The 20106-nt window shown below is 39.9% G+C and overlaps 1 protein-coding gene across 5 annotated transcripts in view; it reads left to right on the top strand.

Moving 5' to 3' along the window:
- Positions 1-1550: 1550 nt before the first annotated feature.
- Positions 1551-20106, top strand: part of PREX2 (phosphatidylinositol-3,4,5-trisphosphate dependent Rac exchange factor 2) — a 306318-nt gene continuing 287762 nt past the window's right edge. For 4 of the 5 annotated variants that reach the window (XM_082721202.1, XM_082721201.1, XM_082721199.1 and 1 more), the window contains exon 1: positions 1561-2035. In XM_082721202.1, coding sequence (XP_082577328.1) covers positions 1895-2035 — 141 coding nt within the window. In that variant the 5' untranslated portion in view covers positions 1561-1894. Of the gene's footprint in view, positions 2036-20106 lie in introns of all 5 variants that reach the window. The other variant, XM_082721198.1, reaches the window with a different exon arrangement.

Raw genomic sequence — 20106 nt, 5'->3', positions numbered from 1 at the left:
TACATTGGAGAAGGGTAGATGTAAGGAGGAGGAAATGCATTCATTCCTTGCTGCTTGTGGTACATTGTGAAAAAGCTAAACCATGTTTGATTTTCCCATTCATTGTTGGATGTGTATTTCCTTTGTCCTCCCCTTGTTACTTTTGTTTATTGTTTACTAGGGGTTATGAGATCTGCTCTTTAAGGCTCCTCCTTTTTTGTGCTTCTGTCACAAGGTGTGAAGCCATTTGCTTATTTGTCCTTTGCTCAGAGCTACCTGTAGATAGGCATGCACAAAACAAAGGAAAATCATATCTTGTCCATCAACTCCTCACACATTCAAAAGCTGTGCCCTTAATAAAAGAAGAATATTTCACTCCCTCTTTGCTCTTTGAGGGACGTAGGGATTCATCATGCTCTGAAAAGATATCTCTGATAATTATTTTAATGTAAGTAATGTGGAAAATATCTTTTATTTTTAGAGTTTTGCTAATGCTTTCAACTATTGGAAAAAATTAACATGCTACTTTCTTTCATCAAAACCATTCACTCTTCAATTTATTTAAATGTCATTAGTGTGGAGTACTTCAAGTTCTAAGTAGGAAAAAAATGACACTGAAAAATCAATGTGGATAATATAAAGACAAAAGTATATATGGATTATTCTGGTTGGAATTGTAAATGTTCAGTGCTCATTAGCTTCTGATTCTGTATCCAAGTGAGAAAAGGCAATAAATATACACATTCCAATCAGGACATGCTCTGTGTTTCTCTCCTTTTTCAAATCCTAAGAATATATCTGTATCTATATACCTTTATGTGTATCTACATATCTTTTGATAACCACTCAATAAGAGCTTTAGACAAAGCTGCTCATTTAGTGACACTGTTAAATCATAGCAACTCTTAGAAACGAAATTGGCACAAGTATTTTTGCCTATGATTGAATTTCATATTATCTTGCTATTGGAAAAAAGTCATAGGCATGCAAAGCATCCCTCCAAAACAGCACAGTGCAATGGGGATGCTCATTCTATCTGGAGTCTGTTGTTTGGGCCAGGGCTGTCACTTTCCCATAGTGTCTTCATTTATTATGCTAATTGACTTTCCAAGCGCAGGCGGGAGGGTATCTGCCTGGTGAATTATTCTCGGTTGGGGGTCTTTTAAAAGCAAACCTATTTTGTGCCCAAACAAAACCAAAAATCAATGTGTTTCTTTTCAAAGATGGGAGGGTCAATACCATGGTTGTTTTGTTCCCATCCAGTTATGTAATCGTGGGGACTTGTGTCTTTGCTTTCAGGATTTGTACAAAACACATTAAAGCTAAACAATAGGCGGGAGTCATAGAAGCAACCCTCGAGCTGTGTCTTGGAGTACGTCCTCCTAGGTTTGGGAATCTCCAATTAGTTCCAACTCAAGTGCTGACTCCGTGTGTGTGTGTGTTTGTGTGTGTGTGTGTGTGTGTGTGTGTGTGTGTGTTTAGTTAGCTGGCATGCAACACACTTCCCCAGGGTTGTTTCCTTTTTCCTGAGATTTGGCGAAGGGTAAAGGGTCGGAGTCACATGGATACAAAGCATTTGATTAATGTCCAAGTCACCGCTGTGGCTGTCGGAGCTGCCTCCCCGCCAGCCCAGGCCGCGTGAGGCCGGAGCCGCGGGGCTCGGCGTGCAGGTCCCGGACCCGGGCCACCTCTCCCGGGAGTTGTCTGCCCAGAGCCTCGCGCCTCCCGCGCCGGAGTTCCAGCGAGCGCACTCTCCTCTCCCACCAACCCAGCCTCTCCCCAGCATGTAAAGTCGCCCGTACCTCCTCGGGCTTCTCGGAGGTAACAACTTTCCCCTCTGGCCGGCGCGGGGCCGGGCACCGGTTGGCGCGCGGGATAGCGCGCAGCACAGCAGCCCTGCGTCCCGCCGCCCACCATGACCGACGAGAGCCGCGGGGACGGCCGAGCCGAGAGCGCCAAGGACCTGGAGAAACAGCTTCGCCTGCGCGTGTGCGTGCTCAGCGAGCTCCAGAAGACCGAGCGGGACTATGTGGGCACGCTGGAGTTCCTGGTGTCGGTGAGTGTGTCCCCGCGCGGCGACGCAGGGTGTGGCGGGCGGCGCGGGGCGCGGATCCCCGAGCGGCCGCGGGCGCGTGGCATTGTCTGCGGGGGGACGGGGCACCGCTCGGGGCACCGCTCCCGGCATCGCGGGACCATGAACCCGCGCACGGACACTCTGCTCGCCCGCGCGTGGACCCCGGGCGGGACTGTTTCACGCCTGGACACGGAATAAGTTTGCCAGGGCCTTGGACATATGCGGGCTTGAAAAGTTAGCTCCAATGGGAGAAGACTCTTGTCCCGGGAATCCCTGCTTACCCCATCTTTCCTCACTCTTTACCCCGTCCCCGGCTGCCTTTTGTAATTTTTTTTACCCTGTTCTCCTCTTCCCCTGGGATTTTAAGACTTTGGCTTGGTGATTAAACTCAGTCTACTACATTCAGGTACATTTAGTTAAAAGAAAAAAAAAATCCTTGATTGTTTTGGAGCTTGAGTTCATTATTCAGATTAGATGGCAGCGAAGTCCCTTTAGTTACAATAATCTTTAAAACACAGGATTCTGGCGGCGGGTAGAGAACGAGCAGTGGGGTTATGATCTCTAGCAGCTGTTGGATATTAAAGCCACCTGTGGTGCTCACCCTGTTCTAGCCCTGCAGTCTCCTACCCCCCATCCTCCATCCCTGGTTTAAATTTGCCCCCCGCTCAGCTTCTGGATTCTCTGTTCACACTGAGCCCAGGAGAGCAGTATAATAAAACTAGTGTCAAAAAAACTTCAAGATTTCATAGAAAGAACTGGCAGGAACTTTGTTTCAAAGTTTCAGCTTGACGTATTGGAAGCCTGCTCTGGAAACGTTTCATTCATTTTAGAGCCAGAAGGGGCAAAGCTGAGTGAAAGAAACTTCTGAGACATCACTCAGAAATTGAATTTTTTTTCTATTCATTGTTGCAAAGACAAAAGAGTTTGAGCATTGGCTGCTTTCCACCCAGATGCCTGGGAGAGCATAGGACTGAGGAGCTCTTAGCCTTTGCAATCTAACTCACATCTTCAAACCTTCTGCTCTTTCCACCTCCGTGTTGCATGCCCTCCTGGTCCAAAGGGAAATGTTTCAAAGGCCAAAACTTCCAGCTCAGTGTTCTGTAAGATGTAAACTTTCTGCTTATAATTATGGTAGAGGAATTCACTTCCTCGCTGTGTCAAGAAGGAGAGAACAATGTTTCAACACAGACTGACTTCTGGTTGACTTCTCAAATTAAAATCAGTATACTCAGGTATACTGAGTGTACCTGGGGCCACATTCTTTGGAAATATTTAGATATTTGAGAATATATGGGTAATTGATGATAAATTGGATTGTTGTACACTTCCATGCAGCAATGTCAAAAAAGCATGGTTTTAAGATTTGACTTTTTTTTTTTACAAAGTTATTACAATGTTATAGGCTATATTCCCTATGTTGTATGTTTCTATGACTTATTTTATAATCAGAAGTGTGTACCTCTTAATCCTCTTCATCTGTTTCACTTATCCCCCCCACCACCCTCCCTGCTGGCAACTACTTGTTTGTTCTCTGTATTTATGAATCTGTTTCTCTTTTTGTTATATGTTTGCTTGTTTTGTTTTTTAGATTCCACTGTAAATGAAATTATATGGTGTCTTTCTGTCTGACTTACTTCACTTGGCATAATACTGTCAATCTGTGTTGTCACAAATGGTCAGATTTAATGCTTTTTAATGGCTGAGTAATATTCCATTGTGAATTTCATATTCTATTCCATACTACATCTTCTAGATCAATTGATCTATAGATGGATGCTTAAGTTGCTTACATACTGTAAATAATGCTGCAACAAACATAGGTGTACATATATCTTTTTAAATTGGTGTTTTCATTTTCCTCAGACAAACGCCCAGAACTGGAGTTACAGATCATATGACACTTCTATTTTTAGTTATTTGAGGAACTTCCATACTATTTTCCATAAGGGCCCCACAAATTTACATTACCACCAACAGTGCATGAGGGTTTCCTTTCCTCCATGTCTTTATCAATACTTGTTATTTTTTGTTTTTTGTTTTTTGTTTTTTTTTTGATACTAGCCATTCTGACTGATGTGAGGTGGAGATTTGACTTTTAATAGCTTCAGATTTGCCTTTCATGAAACTTCATTGGTAACAAAGTCCTTTGACTTTTGAAAAATCTGAGCCACTACTTAAACTGTATTAGTTACTTCTTTCTAGAGGTATTTGAAAAAAGTACTGTGCAGAGTCCTGAATTGTAGAAATAGCTAACCTAATCTACATCAAAAACCAATTTGTTGATCTTTATTTAATATATGAGTTGATTATTAAAATTTATTTAATATATGACTTGATTATTAAAGTTGAAAACTTATTGATAGAGTTGGGTAAAAAATTGTGGGAGGGGACACATGGGTGGCTCAGTTGGTTAAGCATCTGTCTTTGGTTCTGGTCATGATCCCAGGGTCCTGGGATTGTGCCCCACATTGGAGTCTTTGCGCTTCTCTCTCTGCCTGCTGCTTCTCCTGCTTGTGATCTTTCTCTCTGACAAATAAACAAATAAAATCTTAAAAAAAAAGAAAAAAAAAGAAATTGTGGGAGGTTAAAATAAATTATATGTACCTATTTACAAGTAGTTCATTTAATGATTTCATTCTTCTTATTTCATTCAGAAATTATGGACTCTTCCACTTTTATTTTTCTTTGCCCATTATTTTGTGCACATACGTCCCATACTTATGCACAAACTGTTCACACACACACAAACACACTAATTGGCCTGTCATCCTAAACAAAAGTTTACCCTGACTTCTTTTTAATCATAATCATTGAAAGCCTCAGATCTACTTGTAATACACGTTTAGATTTTCTTTTCTGAGTATTTATTTTTTCATTATTATTTATAGTAACACTGAATACGCATGTATTATTACTTGGTCACCTTCTGTTGATGTAGTCAATCTAGTCCTAACTCTAGCATAAGCTAATAATATACCAAGCTTTAAAAATATTCAAACTCTGGGGCGCCTGGGTGGCTCAGTGGGTTAAGCCGCTGCCTTCGGCTCAGGTCATGATCTCGGGGTCCTGGGATCGAGTCCCGCATCGGGCTCTCTGCTCGGCAGGGAGCCTGCTTCCCTCTCTCTCTCTCTCTGACTGCCTCTCCATCTACTTGTGATTTCTCTCTGTCAAATAAATAAATAAAATCTTTAAAAAAAAATATTCAAACTCTTTGGCCTGGCAGTTCTTTTTCTAGGAGTCCCATCTTGAAGGACTGATAAGAAATGTAGACAAACCATAAAAGTGATTTTTAAAAAAAGTTAACACAAGTATTAAATAAGGGGCACATTTGTTGTAAAAAATCTGATAGTGCATTTCTAAGTCAATATAAATATTTGTTAGATTAGTCATTGTTTTAGATTTCTGTCATTGTTTCAGCCATTAACACGCATGAAGGGTAACTCTTATCTTATTATGAAGAGATATAAAATGTATTTTTAGTTTTATCAAGAACATATTTTTTACTTCAAGCCCATAAATAATCAAACAAAATGGTATTTTTTCTCTTGATTAAATGATCATATGACCTGAAGGGAAAAACTTTTCATACTAAGATCTTTTATACTTCTTTTTCTTTTAAAGATTTTTAAAAATTTTATTTGAGAGAGAAAGAAAAAGATCACATGATCATGAACCAGGGGAGAGACAGAGGGAAGAGGAAAAGGAGAAGCAGACTCCCTGCTAGGGGAAGCCTGACTGGGATTCGATTCTAGGACTCTGAGACTAAGACCTGAGCATTTAAGTCAGATGCTTAACTGACAGAGTCACCCAGGTACCCCTAAGATCTTTTCTACTTCTAATTCCTTTTTGTTCTCATTTCCAACCCTTTCATTTTTTAAAGCGAGAACAACTTTCCCCACTCCCACCCCACAGAGAGCTGGTATATAGAGTGATTCTCTCTTCCCATGGGATCTCTGGCTTCTTTTGTTTCTTGCTAGCCCTTCTATCCTTTTGTATTTTCACTGGGTTTTCAGGGCTCCGTTCCCTTCAGGAAACTTCATAAACCTGTCCTCTCTGCTGTCCCCCCCTACCCCATCCCAGTCAACAGTGCTCACTGCTTTGTAGTTTCTTCTTCCCTGCACCAAAGGAGGCTTATACATGTATGTGTTTACTTTGGTCTCATTCTATTAGAATGTAAGCTTCTTCAAGACAGGCCCATATTTTACTTGTCTGTTTTCCCCCAGAATTTTGTGCAGTGCTTGTGAAATCATAAGCCATACCAAGATCAGGATGTCTTCCCAGACCCATCTGAGTGAACAGAAGAAAAGCAGAGCAGGGCCAGCTTCATGGGTGTGCATGCTCTGCACTTTGCTCTGGGCTTCATGCTCAGAAGGACCTGGAACTTGGTTTAGAGCTCTGCTACCAATGTCTTGAAATTTGTGCTCGTTTTATCTTTGAACTTGTGTTTGTACAAGTGAAGTCCATTGGGACAGTAGAGTGTGAGTAGAGCTAATATATGAAAGAAAGAGAAAAGCTTTATATTTCAGTACCTCTTTTATTTTTTTAAAGATTTTATTTATTTGACAGAGAGAGACAATGAGAGAGGGAACACAAGCATGAGGAGAGGGAGAGGGAGAAGCGGGCTTCCTGCTGAGGAGGGAGCCCAATGCGGGGCTCAATTCCCTGACCCTGGGATCATGACGTGAGCTGAAGGCAGAGGCTTAACCAACTGAGTCACCCAGGTGCCCCTATTTCGGTACCTTTAATAACACATTTCCCCCTGGTTTTTGAGCAAAAGGCCTCACACTTTTATTTTGCGCTAGGCCTGGAAAATCTTGTAGACACATTTCACTATGGCATTGTGGCTGGATGGCTCTGAACGTTTTTGTCTAAAATGGGACACTTCTGAGAGTGAAAGGGAGTGCTGTTAATAATTACACTGGGAAACAGATGTAACCCTGGGGTGTTCCTGGCAAATCAGAATGTGCTGTTCCTCCATGTTGCAGGCACATGAAGACAAAGACTTTGAGTTACATGTCTTGTCATAAACAAAAGATGTTGAAATTTGTTACCTGTCTAGGGATTGACCTCAGATAGCCTAGAATCTGAGTGCTGTTTCTAATATACTAGTTAATTTTGGACACATTCCTAAACTTTTCCAGCCCCATTTTCTTCATCTGTAAAATGGGGAAACAATAGCATTTCTCAAGGTTGCTATAAGGATGAGATGATGGATGCTTTGGGCTCTGCCCAGTCCCTGACTTACAGGAGTGCCCTATATATGGTTACTGTTATTTCTTCTGATGCTACAATTGCTACACAGAGGTACCTATACTGGTCAGCCTTAATGTCTAATTTTTGCATGTGTGATATTCCAGTGATATTCCGGTGTTTCTCCTTCTTTTCATGCAGTCCTTCTTCCCATGATATTCTTATTTTTTAAAAGATTTTATTTATTTACTTGTCAGAGAGAGAGAGAGAGAGTGCAAATACACACACAAGCAGGGGGAACGGTAGGCAGAGGGAGAAGCAGACTCCCCGTGGAGCAGGGAACCCAGTGTGGGACTTGAACCCTGGAATCATGACCTGAGCCAAAGGCAGACGCTTAACCAATTGAGCCACCCAGGTGTGCCCTGTGATATTCTTATACATGCTCAGTTGACTTAAGACTGCAAGAACACTTTGCAGTCTACAAAACAACAATAGTTAGTATGCTATTTTACAGTTTACAGTAAACAATTGCATATTTATTATCTGATTTGTGTTAATATATGTGCCCCTTACTCTTTCAAATGGTGCTCTCTAGGGTTCCAGGGTTCTGTGGTTTGGCTTCAGGGTTCTGTGGTTTGTCCCTCATAGAGGGTGAGCAGAAACTGAATTGGATGGCTTCAGGCTTTCCACTGAACCTCTCCTAGCATAGCCCCACCTTCTTCTGATTTGTGCCTTTGCTAAAGCAGTTAGAAAAGCCTCTTACCTAGATAATAAACTCCAAGAGAACAGGAGTGGTGCATTTTTCTCTTAGGTACAATTTTCTTGGCCTAAATATAGTGGTGTGTAAATAGGTGCACAGGGAAACAAACAAATCAAACAAAAGCAAACACACAGTTTGAATGAGTCCAAAAACACCTTCCTTCAGTCACGATCTAACTTTTTCCAGGCAAGGATAAACTAATTCAACACATTATGTTTAGGTTTGTGCGATACTGGCTGAACTGTGTGACCGTCAAATTCATATACTGCCATCCTAACCCTCAATGCCATGTGGGCGAGGCAATGATAGAGTAATAAACAAAGTTGCATGGAGACATTAAGGGTCCCCTTCAGTGGGAGGACTGGGAAGACAGCTAACTATCCACCCGGAAAGAGCAGTGTGTTCCGTGTGACCTTTATATGACATTTTGGGGCTGCTGGCATCACGTTGTGTAGGCGATGTTGACAATTCTCTGTTGATGGGAATTGATAGGTTCTATATCCTCTTTGGATACTTTTGGGTATTGGTAAGAGGTGAAGTAAGTTCAGTCTAGTTTGAGAAGGATTGTATGTTTAAGAATTCTTTCTCCCTTTCTTTCTTTCTCTCTATTTTTATTATTCATTTGAGAGAGAGAATGAGAGGAAGAGAGAGAGAATGAGGAGGGGAGAAGCAGACTCCCTGCTGAGCAGAAGCCCGATGCTGGACTCAATCCTGGGACTCCATAATCATGACCTGAGCTGAAGACAGTTACTTAACAAGCTGAGCCACCCAGATGCCCCAAGAATTCTTTTTTTTAAATTTTTTTTTTATTTTTAAAGATTTTTTTAATCTATTTAAAAGAGAGAGTGGGGGAGAGAACATGAGCAGGGGGAGGGACAGAGGGAGAAACAGACTCTCCACTGAGCATGACCTGAGCCAAAGGCAGACACTTAACTGAGTCACCCAGGCATCCCTATTTGAAGAATCCTGACTTGTGAGGGGACACCTACTGTCCTGTTAGTAATAAACAAATTTGAGACCGCCAAAGTTGGCACTAGAAAGGGATGTCTTGTGGGATAAAGTTACTAGGCCAACATTTCCTGAATCACTGTCTCTGAATTTCACCTGATTCCTTCTCTTCATTCCCTATGTCTACGACCTCTGGTCATCAGCAATCCATATAAGCATACGGAGAAGACCTTTCCTTGCTTCTCTTCATCTGGGACATGTTATAATCTTCAAAACATTATTCTTGAGTAGGGAAGAACAGAGGCCGGTAATCCTAGAAACAGCATGAAACACAAACATAATCCAATTTGTATAATACAGATTCCTGCTCCGAACAAAGTGATCTTTTAGGTCCCGGAGACTCAGACCTATTTTTATCCTAAGCCCCAAGGTAGTTACTCCTGGGCTGACTTGGGGGAGTGCTTTGTTTTCTAAACATTAACTTGAACATGTATGTATGAGAATGGCCTCAGGACTCTGCCCTTAGGATGTCTTGAGTCTCGTAGTGAATACACCTTAGTTCATTCATAATTCAGATATTTGGAATATTAATCATTATGGCCAGAGCCTACTCCCTATACAGAGGAAGGTATCTTTAGTCTTATGGTTTCATCTGCATAGCTGTACCTTATTATAATGCCATTAATATAAGAATAGTATCTACTGAGATAAGCTTTGTTTCTCAGCAAGAGAGTTCTGTCAGTAGGATTGAGGAATGAAGACTGGAGTCTGGTTACCCATTGGGAGCTTCTGCCATTGCATTGGTCCAGGTAAGAAATGTGGAATGTCTGATTTAAGACAGAAGCAATGAAGAAGATAAACAAATCAAAACAGAATAAAAACCAAACCAAACCACAAACAGGAAAACAAACACCCACCAACTAGGAGACATCCTTGGGTGGAACTTTTGGTATGTGTGTTCCTTCAGAAGTGGAAGTTTCTGTAGAAGGGAGAGCATTGTGTGGAACTTGAGCCTGTAGTTTGAAAACAAGACGGATACAAGGGGCAGAAGAGCATTGGGAGGAGGAAAAAGGTGAATTTGGTTTTGGACCTGCTGGGCTGCAAATTCTGCTGCTTTTTGAAGATATGAATATGAAAGTTAAGAAAGAATTTGGGGCAAAAATTAGAGTTATAGAAATTAACTTATATTTTTTGAAGTCATTAGGTGGATGAGATGCCCTAAGGGGAAGAACTTGAGGAAAAAAGCCATATAGACAGAGGGTAGGTTGTTGGAAAGCCAGCATTTGAAGGATGGAGAAAGAAATAGACTGCGCTGGTGACTCAGACTGAGCCATCAAAGTTTGAAACAAAGAACCAGGAGAGAGTGATCTCTTGAAATCCAAGGAAGGACCTAGTACCCAGAAGAGAGTCTTCCTTAGAACTTTTGAGAAGTAGGTGGTGGGAAGACTGGAAAGGCCCCTGGATTTGTCAATTAAATGCCTGTCATTGGGCTTTAGTTCAGGAGTATGTGTGAGCAGAAGACTGACAGAGAATGAGGTGAGACCCCAGTGGAAGCTGAGGGCTGAAGACCAGTGGAAAAACTCTCCTGAGTCTTTGTCAGTAAATGCAAGGGGAGAAGTAGGTTAGTAACAGAAGCAGGTGATTTTTGTCCAGGGATGTTTGAGGAACTGCCATGTCACCAGGAGATAAAGAAGATCCTTGGCAAGATTCAATGCCACGAAACACCCACAACAACACATCGTTGCAGACTGTAACGCCAAGAGTGAGCCGGCTGTCTTGGATACTTTTAAAATTCTGCTGCTTCTTTAGTGTAGCATGTGAGGAACTGCTGGGATGGCCCTTGTGCCTCCTTTTGCACACTCACCAGTGGCCCTGCTGGGACAGTAGGGTGCGGTGCATGGTGCAGAGCATGGGTTTAGGGAATCTGAGGACCTGGGTTAAAGTTCTGGCACTGATACTTACAAACTGTATGTAACTTGGGGCAAATTACATAGCCTCTTTATTCTTGGTTTCATATTTGGAAAACACATTTAATAATATCTCACAGGCTGGCGTCAAGTTCAAATCAGCTTCTGTAGGTACAGTCCTGATAGGTAGTAAGGCTTTCCTCTTTTTCCTTTCTCTTCCTGCCTCACAGATAGAGTCTGGTGGTTGTTGAGGCCACCTAGCCTGCTTCTGGGCCCTTTCTCTTCCAGCCTGGAAGCATACTGGAGGTTTTAATAGATAAGTTTTAATAGAAAGGTCCTGAGGAGGCTGGAGGGGCCTTCAGGAATGCAGGGGAGGTGTGGTCTTAGAGGAGGAGAGGAAGCAGTAAGGGTGTGGGAGATGTGGTTGGGGGTGTGTGTGCTGTGGAAGGTGCAGAGTAGTTTGCCTCTGGGAGGAACAAAGGATGCAATGCCCAGAGTTATTTTAGAGGAGAGGGGGGTTGGAGGTTTCTGCCTGATGACCTTTACTTTTCTATGAAATTGAGCTATTTTCTTTGTGTTCTGTTTTGTTTGTTTTTGCTGAGAGTAAGGCCTATGAAGACAATGATAAAGATTTGAAACATACACTTTCAAGAACAGTAAGGGGAACTGAACTCAGGTATCTGATGTTGGATGTCTGACTGTCTTTGTGTAATCATTCTTTTATTTATTTTTATTATTATTTTAAAAGATTTTATTTATTTATTTATTTGAAAGCGTGGGGGAGAGAGAGCATGAGCAGAGGGGGGAGAGATAGATGGAGAGGGAGAAGTAGATTCTTCTACTAAGCAGGGAGCTCAACGAGGGTAGAGGGGGGAACGACTCAATCCTAGGACCCTAGGATCATGGGATCATGACCTGAGCCAGAGCCGAAGGCAGAAGCTTTTAACTGAATGAACCACCCAAGCGCCCCATACATATTCTTTTAAATGTGACTTTCTTAATGCAACATATCAATTTAGAAATCAAAATAGAGAAATGCCTTCACCTGATTTCTTATATTATGACTAGGTTCAAATCTTGGAAATAATGACATAATCATTTTTTTAAACCATGACACAAATTGTGTAGAACATCTGTACTATTACATTTAAGGCACACAGCAATTACTGTGCATACAATTTGAAAAGAAACATTGATTTATCTGACAACATTTTGATAACATTACATTTTTTCTCAGTACTGTCTTTTAGCATTGTTCTGTTGAGTGTTCTCTTATTATATTCCTGGTTTATCCTTTAATTCCAAATAAAATTGTTATGTTTTTGAGTTTTGAGTAAAATTAGTTTGACCTAAAAATAGTTGTTTCTGTTTACATGAATTCTTTAAAATTCTTATCTATAATACTTACTTTTCATAATAGATGAATTTTTATTCTCAGTGTATTATAATTGCATTAGCTATATTAAAACCAAGATTTCTTTGACTTATTATATTATTGCCTCAAACAATAACAAATTCAAAATCACCCCTTAATAAGTGTTTCTTTGCTTAAAACTATGGTTGGGTCACTTTTCAAATGGTGTTGAGTATATTCATTCAAATCCTGAGACATCTTATAAAAACTTTTTTTCAATTTTTCCCATTCTCATGAGCAATCATTGAATTTTATTCACAATCATTGAATTCAATGATTGTAATTTTAAGAAAATTGATATGTTAAGTTGAGGTTATGGTTTTTAAACATCTCTAGTTAGTATAGATGACTTCAGACTTTGATTCCATGCATAAATTTGTAGTAGTTTAGCCTTACCATATAGCTAAGCATACTGTATGGAAAAGGACCTGTGTTTTTAGAGAATAGCTAAGCCAAGGACATTATGTTCTGTCATCAATGTGAAATGAGTATTTTCCATTAAAAGACAACCCCTTCATTTGGAAAGGTTAAATGGTGTAATACTTAGAAATGACGGCATCTGGTTAAATTTAGAATACTGACATAAAAATATTCTCTGGGTTAATAGCAAAAATGCAGTAATATAGAATATGAATGAGTAAACATTTTTATTTATTAAAAAAAATTTTTTTAAATTTATTTGACAGAGATCACAAGTAGGCAGAGAGGCAGGAAAGCAGGCTCCCTGCTGAGCAGAGAGCCCCATGTGGGGCTCGTTCCCAGGACCCTGGGATCATGACCTGAGCCGAAAGCAGAGGCTTTAACCCACTGAGCCACCAAGGTGCCCCCATTTTTATTTATTTTAAAACTTTGTTTCTCTGAGAGAGTCGCCTAAGAGTTGATATCTGTGTTTGACTTTGCTTTGCTACTTTTGTTCTTTTAATTATCTATTTAAGTTGTCTTCTTGACAGTAGAAGAGGCTTTATAGAAGGTGACACATTTTCAGTGATTGTGCAAGAAATGTGGATGTTTTCCTTTGATGCCTTGTAATGCTTCACCTTGGCCTCGCTCTCATGTTCCTTTGGTTTCTAGTTTTTTTCTTGTTTGAGACTATTGCCCCAAAGAAAGAAATCTTAGGATTCCAGAAATAACATCTCCCATTCCAAAGTTTTTTTTTCTGTCAGTAACACTTGGAGGAGAGCTATGGAAAGACATTTTATCACCTAGATGTTAGTCCCATACTTGCCGATTCCAAGATTGCTTTAATAATTCATTATTTCCCCAGAACTAAAATTATGGAAGCAAAGGGAATTTTCATTTTCTACACTGTGTATCTGTGTGTTGGATTTTGTGTGACTTTAATATATTTTTGTATGTTATTTAGGAATATTTTTGTATTCATATATTTATTCTCCTAAAAATTTTTTGCATATTCTAAACACTCTATGCCAGGTTTTCTAGTATCTCTTGAATAATGAGATGTCTGGCAGAGATTTCTAATTGCTCCCAATGTCCAATATTCTTTTCTTCCATAGTGATAAAAGTTTTAGCTCAGGACACGATTATCTAACTTAAGATTGCATGTCTCAGCCTCCCTTGCAGTTAAGTGTGGGCCTATGAATATGGTCTGGGCAGTGGGTTGTGAGCAGAAGTGGCATGGGTAACTTCCAAGGTGTACCTTGATAATGGAGGAGTATGCACTCTCTCCCTTCTCCCTGGGTGGTGTGAGGATATGATGGTAGGAAATGAAGCAGCCATTTTGGACAATGATTTCATTGACATGGAGTCACATGTTGAGGATAATAGAACAACAAAACAGAAAGAGTCCATTTCTTTATTAAAACAGTCTAACTGGTATCCTGTCAAAAATGGGCCTGTAAAAATAAGTCAGTATTTACTTAACTCTGTCTTAACATCATCTTTTTTGACATTTTTACATTGTGCTTCCAATTTTTCACTAATTTATGCAAATTATTAATGAATTGGCAAAGTTTAATATATTTTTCTGCCTTTGTCTTAACTGAGTAATCCTAACGTTTTAAATTTATTTCTAGCTTTTCTTTAATGAAAAGCTCACCAGCGATTTCCCTGGATTACACTAAAACTACACTCTCTTTTGCTCTTGGTAAACTTTCTTTTTTTGTTGTTAGAAAAAGAACAGTATTATTTTTAGCCTATGCTTCTATATTTTTTTTTCCTGAAGACCAGAATTTGTGTGTTCGTTATGTATATTTATAAGAACGTTTGTTCAGCTGCTTTCACTGAGGTACAACAGCAGTTTAAACAACACGGATTGTTTGTGACTCTGAAAGCCGTATGTAATCAACATGGCTTTTTTTGTGTGTGTTCTGTCTTGGAGCTCTGGTTATTTAATTTTTCAGTTCGATTGCCTAACAGTATTTCAGCGGAGTAAGCAGCTCGGCTCTATCAGGTCATTGAGTATCCTGTTCCTTCTATCTTATTGCTCCACCATCCCCTAGGTCCCATTAAATCAAAGTCTAGAGGAGAGAGAGCCAGGCATCAGTATTTTATATAGTTTCTCCAGGTGGTTCCAATGTGCAGAAGGTTGGAGAACCAATACACGAGGGTCTTCTTGTCCAGATGGTCGAAGCTGGCTTACAGACCCCTTTCTCATTTCAGCTGTAAGGGGACAGAGGCAAATCCCACACATCACTTTCACTCTCATCCCCTTGGCCAGAACGTCACTACATGGCTGAACCAGCTGTGAGGGAGACTGGAAATGTGCTATCTAGTTGGGTAGCCATGTGTACGACTGAAATTTGGGGAGTTCTGCACTAATATAAAGAAGTAGAAAATTAATATTGAGGAGCAAGGTGTAATTTCTGCCACACTTTAGGCTCCAGTAAAACCTTAGGATTGGTTCTTTTTTTTTTTTTTTGAAGACTTTATTTATTTATTTGACAGAGACTCAGCAAGAGAGGGAGCACAAGCAGGAGGGACAGGACAGGGAGAAGCAGGCTTCCAGCTGAGCAGGGAACCTGATGTGGGGCTCAATCTTAGGACCCTGGGATCATGACCTGAGCCGAAGGCAGATGCTTAATGATTGAGCTACCCAGGTGCCCCTAGGCTTGGATCTCAGAAAATCATTTATATTAATTCTTGGGTTCCTTAACTATAAGAATCTGTTCTACTTAACATATAATTTGGATTATTTCCCCCTAAACTAATATATTCTTGTCCATATAGAAATCTATCTAATATTTATCTATCTTTTCACACATGTTTGTAAGAGCAACGTAAAGGGTTTTTGTGTTTTTGTTTTTTGTTTGTTTTGTTTGGTTTTTGTGTTTTTTATCCCCCCATTGGTTTTCACTACAGGAAGAATGAAGAGAGGGTTTGGAAATTTTGTGTAATTAAACTTTTTTTTTTTTTTTTTCTGAAGTCTCAAACAAATGATAAAACTGTCCCAGGAAAATACGGACATCATTTAATATGTCTTTGTTCTATGTCAGGCACTGGATATTCATGTATAACTCACAACTTCTTTCAAGGCTTGTATCATTGTAACAAATACCTAAGTATACTCTGGTTAGTTCCTCAATGAGAGAGGGGGGATTCTGAGCTGATCCATTGTGCAGCTATTCCAAGAGGTTCTGCTGGTGATTTACTGGCCCAGGCATTTCTAGATTGTGGGAGCACTGTTATTAATCAGGACTCGGAAAACCAAGGCAGATGTTGGGATCAGGGCGCAGAACTTGTTGACTCCGGAAGTACACAGAAGCTAGAAGTCAGGAAGGAACAGTAGTTCATTTCAGGCAAAGGAACAAGAGCAAAGGAGCAACAAGAATCTCATGGTCAATCCAAGACAGGGGTCAGAGCCAGGCACGCACTCAGGAGCCAACAATTACCCAGAAGTCAAGAGTTTCCAGGACAGAAATGAGGAAATGCAATGAATCATTTAAAAATAGACAACCTTAGTTCTACTGTTAGATATCTGTTAGTGTACATCATTGCTAAGGGTGATTTCAGTGTGGATACTTTTGGATCTCTATGTGCTTAATTACTTTCTACTTACTCTTGGTTTTATGTGTTGAAAGTGGCTCATGTGTGTCCTCTATATGATTAAATCATATGCTATTTGAAGCAGGGATTAAATACACACATGCACACGCACACACACACACATCCTCACTCTTCAAAATGTATGTATTGTTCTGCATTCAGTGGATATTGTATAATTGGCATTGGTAGAAAGCATTAATGTAATTAAAACACAGAGGAAGTGAACTATAATTCAAATGATTGTTATTCCTGGAAGTACTCTATTTGCCAGGACTACTTCTTTTGATAGGATAGACAAGGGAGAGGAACAGGCATTGTAGTAATCCCAGAATGACGTTTGATAAATAAGCCATGTTATATAGGTGGGGCCATTTTTCTTATTTTCTTATTCTAGCAAGGACAGTTAGCACAGCTGTGTAATCTAAGAGTCCAGAAGGGAATCATGCTATTGATAGATGAATATAGCTTTCAAGTAAAATATGAGAAGTTGATGTTTCTCATGTATATTTTGAAATAATAATTCTCACATATAAATTGTACCTTCTCTGTATGGTGAAATTTTCTGAGGATAGCAAATATTCTTTGGGCTTTAGGGCTGTTTTTAAAAAAAATTATTTTACATTTAAAATTGACTTAATTATAAGGAATTTAATAAGTTAGGTTATCAAAAAATTTGAAAGTTTAGTTGACAACTTCATTTTAAACATTCACATTTCTATAGTTGAGTATTTGGTTCAGATTCAACTTTAATGGCATCAGAAAAATATACACAAACCTAAATGAGAGGTCCAGGAAGTCAGCCAGGATATTTGAATAAAATCTTAAAAATGAAAAAGTCTGCTAACTAGATTTAAAGAGAAAATTATAGCTTTACTATATTGTATTATATATTCTTTCTACACACCATTTCTTTTCCAGCTTGTCAGTATTAAAGTTCCAATTATTCTGCGATATTCTAGAATTTTCTTTTCTAGAATTTAATTTTTGCCAAGTGAAATGTGTAGTAATTTTGTAATAAGTAAAGACAGAACTAAGCAATCAGTAAAACAAAAAACAAAAAACAAACAAAAATTACTACGGAATGGAATTGGAGTGATTTTTAAATTTATTTCAAAACCAACTTACATTTGAAAAACCTTTTAACAGTGCAATTTATGTCTCAGGTCAATTAAAAAAATACCTCTTTTTTATACTAAGCCTTATGATTTAGTCTCTTCAATAATTGTTTTAAAAGCACAAGATTCAGGTATTTTGATTCTTTTTTTTTTTTAAAGATTTTATTTATTTATTTGACAGAGAGAAACACAGCAAAAGAAGGAAGAGAAGCAGGGGAGCAGGGGGAGTGGGAGAGGAAGAAGCAGGCTTCCCGCTGAGCAGGGAACCCGATGCGTCGCAGGGCAGATGCTTAAGGACTGAGCCACCTAGGCACTCCTGATTCCTTTTTTAAAGACTTATTTATTTATTTGAGAGAGGGAAAGAGAGAATCTTAAGCAGACTCCCCATTGAGCACGGAGCCTGATTCCAGGATCAGTGGAGACCACCCCTGCCGAAATGAAGAGTCAGATGCCTAAGCGACAGAGCCACCCAGGCACCCCCAGATATATTTTTTTAAGATTTTATTTATCCATCTGAGAGCGAGAGAAAGTGAGAGGGAGAGAGCATGAGTGGGGTGAGGAGCAAAGAGAGAAGCAGATTCCCAGCTGAGCAGGGAGCCCCCTGTGGGGCTTGATCCTGGGGCTCCAGAATCATGACCTGAGCCAAAGGCAGACACTTAGCCAACTGAGCCACACAGGTGCACCAGTTTTGATTCTTAATATTCCAGGGCATATTCATTAAGCACGTATTGCATGCCAATCACTGTGCTAGGCTGGGAGGAGGAGTTAAAAATCCCCTGTTTCATGGAGCTCCCTTTCTAAAACAGTAGCTACCCGGTAAACGAGTGAAATGTTTGGTATATTAGCTAGTTTAAATGGCAATGAGAATGAGTGAAGCAGATGGAGAATAAAAATCTGTATATGTTTTTACATTTTATATAGGTTGGAAAGGCAGAAAGTCTCTCCTTTCTGCAAGGCTCTAAGAATATTTAAAAATAACTTTTTTATTTTTATTTTTTTACACTCTAACTCAGGCAGTACCTAAGAGGAAAGTGCTACTCAGGTTTCTTGTTCAGCTCTTTAGTATAATTATAATTTAATGATGAAATTAAACCCAGATATACATTGCTAATGAATTTAATGGAACAGATTAGCAATAGCTTAGTGAGTGTAAGACTTAAGGCTTTAACTAGTTAATTCTTTAGCTGTCATTTCTCAGTACCCTGACTTTAATAGAGTAGGCATATGTTTTTTCGGAGGTTCAGCAAACTAACAATATACCTACCTCACCCTGTCACAGTTACATGTTTATGCCATTGAGAAGCTTATTTTGTAGAGTGTTTGTCAATACAGTTTCATATCCTGGCAGCTTTGTGTCTAGTGGGAATTGCAGCCAGGGTTAGAATCCATCACTGGTGGGAACCAGCCAGCTGAGCAGTGCACCACCTCGGGGAGGCTTCTGCTGGAAATGAAGTGTCCTTCAGCTGTGAGTGGACTAAAGCATTAAGCAACGAGGGTGGGGGTGACAGGTTGAGGATCTGAAGGTGCAGCAGGATCTCAAGCCAGTTTTGTAACTGTTACCTTAGATAATCCCAGATGAGTTAAAAGCTAAGGTATGGAATGCTTTCTTCCATTTTATCCATTAAGGTCTTCCCCTGAGAGAAAAAGGAAGGGTAACGAGTGTACCTTGCAACCCCTCCCCATTCCTTGTTCTGATAGTATTAGCTCCCTTATGGCCCTGTGGAAGTGACTCCCTGGAGAAGTGTGGACAGCTGGAGGGTCCCTCTGTGGCCTATAAAGTGTCATTGGGAGCCACAGCCAGAGACTGTGGGGGAGGGAAAGGGTCACTTCAGGACTGTGGAAAACACTCCCTTTTCCCTCAGCATCCTGAGGCCTTGTTTCTTGCCTTATTGTTAATAGAGTCTGGGAGCTTAGATTCTGGTGCTGAAATTTTTTTCCGGGTTAGTTCTATAAATGATATTTTTAAAGCAACCTTTTGTGGAGTTTCATTCTTTAGTTCACTGAATTTGTAGCACAAAGGAATGGAAAGAGATTTATTGCTATCGTCATTACCAACTTCAGAATAGAAATTGGTGAGTAATTATACTTACATTAGACTTTTAAAAAGTATAACTTAGGGAAAGGGACTCAGCTGGCTGTATTTTTTGATAAGGTTCTGTGCTTTCCTCTTCCGTTTCTCTTTAGAGACCATTCTATGGCTAATACATCATAAACATGAAAAGGAAGTGCAAACACAATTACCAGAGAAAGTCAAAATCTCTTCCATTCACTTCTTTATGCTGTTTGTGACTTGTCTGCATGATTGTTTCAAAGTAAGAAAAAGCTTGGGATTCTTATCTATCATTATCAGTGGTACTGGTTTTGAGTGTGTGGTATGGTTCTGACAAAACTGGGACAAAATCAACCTTCATGCTAGCAGCCATTGTACCACACTAATCACAAGAATGTGTACAGAATACACACAGTGAGCTTTAAAGGCAAGTACATTTGTCTAATGAGATAATGCAAGATACAATGCAAGGAGGGAGATCAGATACAGAATGAACATTCTGTTAACTCTGTAGCAGAATGTTCAGTGCCATCGGTAACTCTTCCATGGGGGCTTTGAGATTTTCTGCTCCACTCTGCTCAGTTTCTTAGTCCTCATCCAATCCTGAAGCCCCCAGAGGAGGAGCTGAGGGCTGATGGGGCTCCTTAATCAAGAATAGAGTGAATGT

Source organism: Mustela nivalis, assembly GCF_964662115.1.
Source record: "Mustela nivalis genome assembly, chromosome: 2".
NCBI classification, from domain to species: Eukaryota; Metazoa; Chordata; class Mammalia; order Carnivora; family Mustelidae; genus Mustela; species Mustela nivalis.
The sequence above is the reverse complement of the archived record's forward strand: the minus strand, read 5'-3'. Positions and strand labels throughout refer to the sequence as shown.